This window comes from Branchiostoma belcheri, unplaced genomic scaffold, assembly GCF_001625305.1.
Source record: "Branchiostoma belcheri isolate BF01 breed outbred unplaced genomic scaffold, Haploidv18h27 scaffold434, whole genome shotgun sequence".
Classification (NCBI taxonomy): Eukaryota; Metazoa; Chordata; class Leptocardii; order Amphioxiformes; family Branchiostomatidae; genus Branchiostoma; species Branchiostoma belcheri.
Genome location: NW_017804059.1, coordinates 46141 through 53089, shown reverse-complemented (window position 1 = coordinate 53089; position 6949 = coordinate 46141). Strand labels below are relative to the sequence as shown.

Below are 6949 nucleotides of genomic sequence, written 5' to 3'. Positions count from 1 at the left end.
AATTCTTTATGGTCCATCAACTGAAGCACATCCATGAACTTCCATGAATTAGGGGTTCCTATTCAAGTAGAAGCCCGATGACCTATGGACTGTTCAACTTGACTTACAATGAAGAACAGTATCTAAATTTCAACAAAAATGGCAGAGCACTGCTGTCACAAAAGTGTGGATCAGCTGCCACAAACTTTCATTGGAAACAGACGACAGAATTGCAGTCCCCTGGAAAAGCAAATTTGATGATACTGTAATTTAGATAGAATGTAAGAAAGTCTTTGATTAACTTGAAAGTGCATCTGATGTCACTGGTAAAACAAGGAGCATTGTTGCACTTGCCAAGTGTGCCCTCAACGTGGAGGCCAAGCTGTTTTTTCTCGTTTCATCTTGAAGTTCGTAATGTACACCTAGCTGCAATGAGCATGCATGTATCTGTGATACACACAGCCAAGACAGTGGAAAACCTTACAGTCACAGATTTACCTGCTTTACACATGTATAGATGGTTTGTCAGCAACCAGGTACTAATGTCCACCAATAGTGTCACGTTATGCGGCACCCCCCACTACCGCATTTTGCCATCACTGATTGACTGAAACTACCTCTGCCCTCTTCTCAAACAATTCTACTCTGCAGAATGATGCATTCTTCATCAACAAAGAAATCGTAACCCTTTTCTTTGGCCCATTGTAAAAGTTTTCCAGTACAAGAAACGCAAGCTGAGGTCAGGTAACACTATTCCGTCATCAGCGGCCCTTCCCGTGCTGATTTCGCACAGTGTTAGCAATAGGAGGTTTGACATCTTGGACCAGGAACGGTATATTCGTCAATCATGAACTTTTAACATCTTTAGTGAAGGTATGGCTATGAGTTCATGGAACTCTTTATAATGAGTTAACTATATTATAGGATGGTGATGAAGAACCTTACAAGCAGCTAACTTTGATGACAAATACATGTATACTATTATGTAGGCTAGCTTTTTCACAATTCTGCCACATAGAATTCTGCAGATTTTTACAGAATTCTGCAGAAATCTGCAGAATTCTGCAGAATTCTATGCGGAGGAATGGTAACAAAACTTAATACTTTCTGCTTCAATTTGAGAAAAGTGACCCTAAAGACCAAGATTTTGTCCTCCTTTTAATACATGTTAACCCTGGGTATACATGTATTTGTAAGGTTCCATGAATGGAGATTGTGTAATCTTTCATAGCCAGCTCATGATCTGTAGCCAAACACTACATCAAGGATGTAGCTGTTCATTAAATTGATCTTTCTAAATAAAAAGTACTATTTTGTAAAAATGACTACTGGTAATGACAATTTTAAACCTGCATATGTAAGCTGCTTGGACAATTGTACAATCATATATATTTTGCAAACCGTGAAACAAACTTGCCCCACTGGTAATGCTATAGCCCAATTTGCAGCTGATGAGCAATAAGTTGCTCTGTGCTCACCCATCACCTGGACCTACCAGGGACCTACAATGTACAGGCGACCTGTTAATGAGCTCAAGTCGCTGCACAGCAACTATCTGCCAACTCCTGAAAATCGTTGATGATCACTAAAAATTGTGCTCTGATGGAGAAAACACTGGACATATATTACTGAGTCAATGAAAATGTCATTTAGAGCTCGCAGACTCGTCATTTGGTTGATTTGTGCACAATGTGACAGGTATAAGGGAGCAAGGCTAAAGACCCCCCAGGACTTGCCACGCCTTTAACACTCAACAATAAGCTTTACTTCACCAAACTGAGGGAAAACCTGGTTTAAGTTCCCAGAATTCTGCGTCCAGTTTGCAGAATTCTGCAGGATTCTGCAGAATTCTGCACAGAATTCTGCATCCAGGTCGCAGAATTCTGCAGAATTCTGCATCCAGGTCGCAGAATTCTGCAGAATTTGGCTAGTCCCCAGGGGTTCATCAATGATGGCTACGTATTCCTAACTTCATTTGTTCCTACCAGATGTGATATTTAGCCATTTGGGTTTAAAGTGAATGATATTTGGGAGGTTGTCCCAAATTAAACTGGAACTCCCAAATTAAACTGGAGGGTGTNGGTTCCATGAATGGAGATTGTGTAATCTTTCATAGCCAGCTCATGATCTGTAGCCAAACACTACATCAAGGATGTAGCTGTTCATTAAATTGATCTTTCTAAATAAAAAGTACTATTTTGTAAAAATGACTACTGGTAATGACAATTTTAAACCTGCATATGTAAGCTGCTTGGACAATTGTACAATCATATATATTTTGCAAACCGTGAAACAAACTTGCCCCACTGGTAATGCTATAGCCCAATTTGCAGCTGATGAGCAATAAGTTGCTCTGTGCTCACCCATCACCTGGACCTACCAGGGACCTACAATGTACAGGCGACCTGTTAATGAGCTCAAGTCGCTGCACAGCAACTATCTGCCAACTCCTGAAAATCGTTGATGATCACTAAAAATTGTGCTCTGATGGAGAAAACACTGGACATATATTACTGAGTCAATGAAAATGTCATTTAGAGCTCGCAGACTCGTCATTTGGTTGATTTGTGCACAATGTGACAGGTATAAGGGAGCAAGGCTAAAGACCCCCCAGGATTTGCCACACCTTTAAATTAACACTCAACAATAAGCTTTACTTCACCAAACTGAGGGAAAACCTGGTTTAAGTTCCCAGAATTCTGCAGAATTCTGCGTCCAGTTTGCAGAATTCTGCACAGAATTCTGCATCCAGGTCGCAGAATTCTGCAGAATTTGGCTAGTCCCCAGGGGTTCATCAATGATGGCTACGTATTCCTAACTTCATTTGTTCCTACCAGATGTGATATTTAGCCATTTGGGTTTAAAGTGAATGATATTTGGGAGGTTGTCCCAAATTAAACTGGAACTCCCAAATTAAACTGGAGGGTGTTATATAAAACATGTTTTATTCTGCACATGATGTAAAACAATTTTGCCCAATCCTAAAAAATGTGAATAACTTAGTAATACATAAAATTATTTAGTTCGAGTTCCCGCTCAAACCAATCCAGAAGGTCTCCTCCATAACACTTCGTCATTTTTACACTTGTATGTGTACATGTAAGTCTAGAAAGTGTTATCAGCGTTAATTCTTCTCGTCCTTATATTTACAGAAAGAACTATAGTATATACCCAAGCTTAGTACATTTACATCCTTTTGGTTAAGATTTTGGTTGCATTGTTATGTACATGTATGTGCACATGTATGTGTATATGTGTAAAATATGTATGTTTTTATCATAATGTATGTGAAAGGGTTAGCACAATAAGTCAAGAGCCTACTAGTATGGATTGTCAATATACATGTACATGAAACTTGGTGGGTGGGAAGGTCTATTACTTGATTAGACCTCAAAATGATTTAGATTTTTGGCTTCCTGGAGTATTCGGCTTGTTTTGGTACTGTAGGAGAACTTCAGATTTTTAAATCTTGTGAATAAAACAAGAAATACAAAATTGATAGAAAAAAATAGTGTAACTGTTTTATATTTGCAGCATTAGTACAGTGTAACTTGGTGTAAATATCATTTATAAACATTCAATTCAAATCAGTACCACATGTACATTTGCCTAATTCTGGTTAAATGCATTAAATACTATTGGGTTTCTCTGGTTAGATAAGACTATAATTGTTGGTTGGAGAGTATGAACTCATACAAGTCATAGAAATGAGTATCTTAATACATGTAATCAGTATTAATTTTATCGAGTATGGATAAAGGCGCAAACAAACAAATATTAACATCAATAGTTTATATTTTGTCAGTTGTAAAGCTGTCAAATTCCTCCTTTTTTATTAAAAAAAGTAAGAATTTCAAAGAAATAATATGAATCGGTGTGGCCTTAAACATACATTGTAGAGTCTGAGGTATCATGATAGTTTTTATTACTAAAACTAGTGAAAGTGACCAGGGCCCCATTCCCACTAGGATTAAATTGTCTAGGTAGAGCTGAATTGATTTGCTTTGGTCTGGCTTTGAATCAGCTTGGCTCGATCTGAATAATTTTAATAATAAAGGGAACATGGCCTAATACTAATACATGTACATGTAGTACATCTGTTTATCCAACTGTAATTTGAGGTTAATGTCAGCACCAGAAAATTATGAAATCTTCACAACGTATATTCACACTAAGTTACTTGTTTTTGTTACCTGTTGCTAAAGAAAGCATTTGCCTGTTGATGAAGTACAGGTCCTGGAGTTTTGTGCTGTAACTGGACTGAATTACATGGTAATGTTACAGTTTTACTACTATACATATATGTACGTAGCCTGCTTACTGTCCATTACAATGGTATTGTTACAGATTAGCCAGCTCCATGGCAATGTCCTCCTGTTTTTGTTTGTTTCCTGTCTCCATGGCGATGGTCATTGCTGACTGATAGTGAGATCTGGCCAGGTCCAGTTTACCCAGTGCCATGCAGGTAGCAGCTATGTTTTGATGTGCGGTTATCTGTTCAGTCTTGTCTCCACTTTCTAGGCACATCTTTAGGAAATTCTTGGACCACTCCAGAGCTGCCTCATAATCCTGCATTTCCCAACAAGCCAGTCCCAGTCTGTTGTAAGCTTGATTCTCCTTGTCCTTCCTCCCCAAGTCCCTGGCTAGTGCCAACATTTCGGTGTAGTACATGTGTGATTCCTGTGGTTCATGTAGCTGTTCCCTGTGTAAATCACCCAGCTCCAAGTAAATGTCCATCTGTCTAGTCTTGTTTCCTGTCTCCATGGCGATGGTCATTGCTGATTGATAGTGAGATCTGGCCAGGTCCAGTTTACCCAGTGCCTTGTAGGAAGCACCTAAGTTTGTTTTTGCTGTCATCTGTTCAGTCTTTTCTCCACTTTCTTGGCTCATCTTCAGATACTTCTTGTTCCACTCCAAAGCCGCCTCATAATCCTGCATGTCCTCACAAGCCAGTCCTAGTCTGTTGTAAGCCAGACTCTCCATGTCCTTCCTCCCCAAGTCCCTGGCTAGTGCCAACATCTCTGTGTAGTACTTGTGTGATTCCTGTGGTTCATGTAGCTGTTTCCTGTGTAAATCACCCAACTTCAAGTAAATGTCCATCTGTCTAGTCTTGTTTGCTGTCTCCATGGCGATGGTCTTTGCTGATTGATAGTGAGATCTGGCCAGGTCCAGTTTACCCAGTGTCATGTAGGAATCAGCTATGTTTTGATGTGCTGCTATCTGTTCAGTCTTGTCTCCACTTTCTTGGCTCATATTCAGGTCCTTTTGATGCCACTCCAAAGCTGTCTCATAATCCTGCATGTCCCCACAAGCCAGTCCCAGTCTGTTGTAAGCTTGCCTCTCCTTGTCCTTCCTCCCCAAGTCCCTGGCTAGTGCCAACATCTCTGTGTAGTACTTGTGGGATTTCTGTGGTTCATGTAGCTGTTCCCTGTGTAAATCACCCAGCTCCAAGTAAATGTCCATCTGTTGAGTCTTGTTTCCTATCTCCATGGCAACAGCCAAGGCTGATTCATAGGTAGTTTTTGCATCTGACGCTTGTTGATCTGACTGTGCTAATGATGAGGCTAGCTTTTTGTAAGCTACACAAATGTCAGTATCTCTTTCTAGCCTAATGTCATGGAAACTCAAAGCCATCATGTTGTATCTAAAGGCCTTTTCTTGTTCATCTAACAATCCATATGTTACACCAAGTCTGCTGTAGGCGTTGGCTTGTTTTGATTTATCTGACAGTTCCTGAGAACACTCTAACATATTCTGGTAATACTGCAGAGCTGACTGTAAGTTGTGTAGTTTTGTCCTGTAGAGATCTCCTATCTGACAGTACAGTTCAAACTGTTGCGGCTTGTTTCTCTTTACTGCAGGTGTGTTAAGTTCAGCAACGAGAAGGTTCAAGTTGACTTGTGGATCTTCATCATCTGCAAAAAAAAAGGGATAATCTTCCATAGTATTACATTAAAGTATATGTGACTCTGTAAGCAATAGCAACAAGAAGATTAATTATTTTGTCAACAAAAACAGCAAAACACATGTACATGTATCTCTTTTTCACTGCATAGTGTCCTCCAACATTTGCACCCCTCTTGCATCATTAAAGGTCTGTCAATAACTTGATTGAAGTATACTTAACCCTAAACAGTACACCTGGGGTCCACGCGGACCCCAGCACTATATATTCTGTAATATCTTTTTTGTTTCTAAAGATGTTTTTCTGAAATTTTAGGTAATTGTCACCCACAAAGTTGTCTCTCAATATAGTGCAGAAAACTCCGTTTCTACCATTTATAAAAAAAACAAGAAGCCATAGGCGACAATTCTCCGTGAAGTATTATATATTGCAACAAAAAGAAGTAGCCATTGGCGACAATTCTCTGTGAAGTGTGATAAATCGAACAAAGAAAAATTGTTTAAACGCGCGTCGGCTCAGTCATCTTAAGACGCAACAACCAATCAGAGATGCGAGATGCCGACACGTGACGCGGGATTTGGGGAAGGCGCGCGATGCCCGAAATATTTTTGCGTCAATATTCAGCGCCGTGATTCAAGAGATTAATACCCGGAAACAATTTTTTCTTGTTTTGAACGCATTAACATGCATTTACGCTAATCTAGTATGATTCAGGGTTACTTTTTTTTTAACCTGCCATGGCCAGATTATCTAAAGATGTGTGTATTGTGTGTACAATCTATAGAAAGAGAAATGTACATCAGGTCCGATCATCCGATTTTCACGTTTCGGTTTTTTGGACTCGGTTCATGAACGTATTTTGGTTTGGCTCCTGGAATGTGCAAAAAAATGACTCCCGGGACTGTCTACAGGGAACACTCGCACATTCGCGGTGTATCAGGACAGCGCGACTGGTCGTCATTAGCGCAGTAACAGTTGCATAAACGGACGAAACCATTTCAAAGAAATGGGGATGTTTCGAAAATAAGCATTTACTCCAATATCAAAAACAGCTACGGTAAAAAT

At 39.6% G+C, this 6949-nt stretch overlaps 1 protein-coding gene across 2 annotated transcripts in view; it reads right to left on the bottom strand.

Moving 5' to 3' along the window:
- Positions 1-3342: 3342 nt before the first annotated feature.
- Positions 3343-6949, bottom strand: part of LOC109478387 (tetratricopeptide repeat protein 28-like) — a 21142-nt gene continuing 17535 nt past the window's right edge. For both annotated transcript variants that reach the window (XM_019779917.1, XM_019779916.1), the window contains exon 4: positions 3343-5894. In XM_019779917.1, coding sequence (XP_019635476.1) covers positions 4321-5894 — 1574 coding nt within the window. In that variant the 3' untranslated portion in view covers positions 3343-4320. The remainder of the gene's footprint in view (positions 5895-6949) is intronic.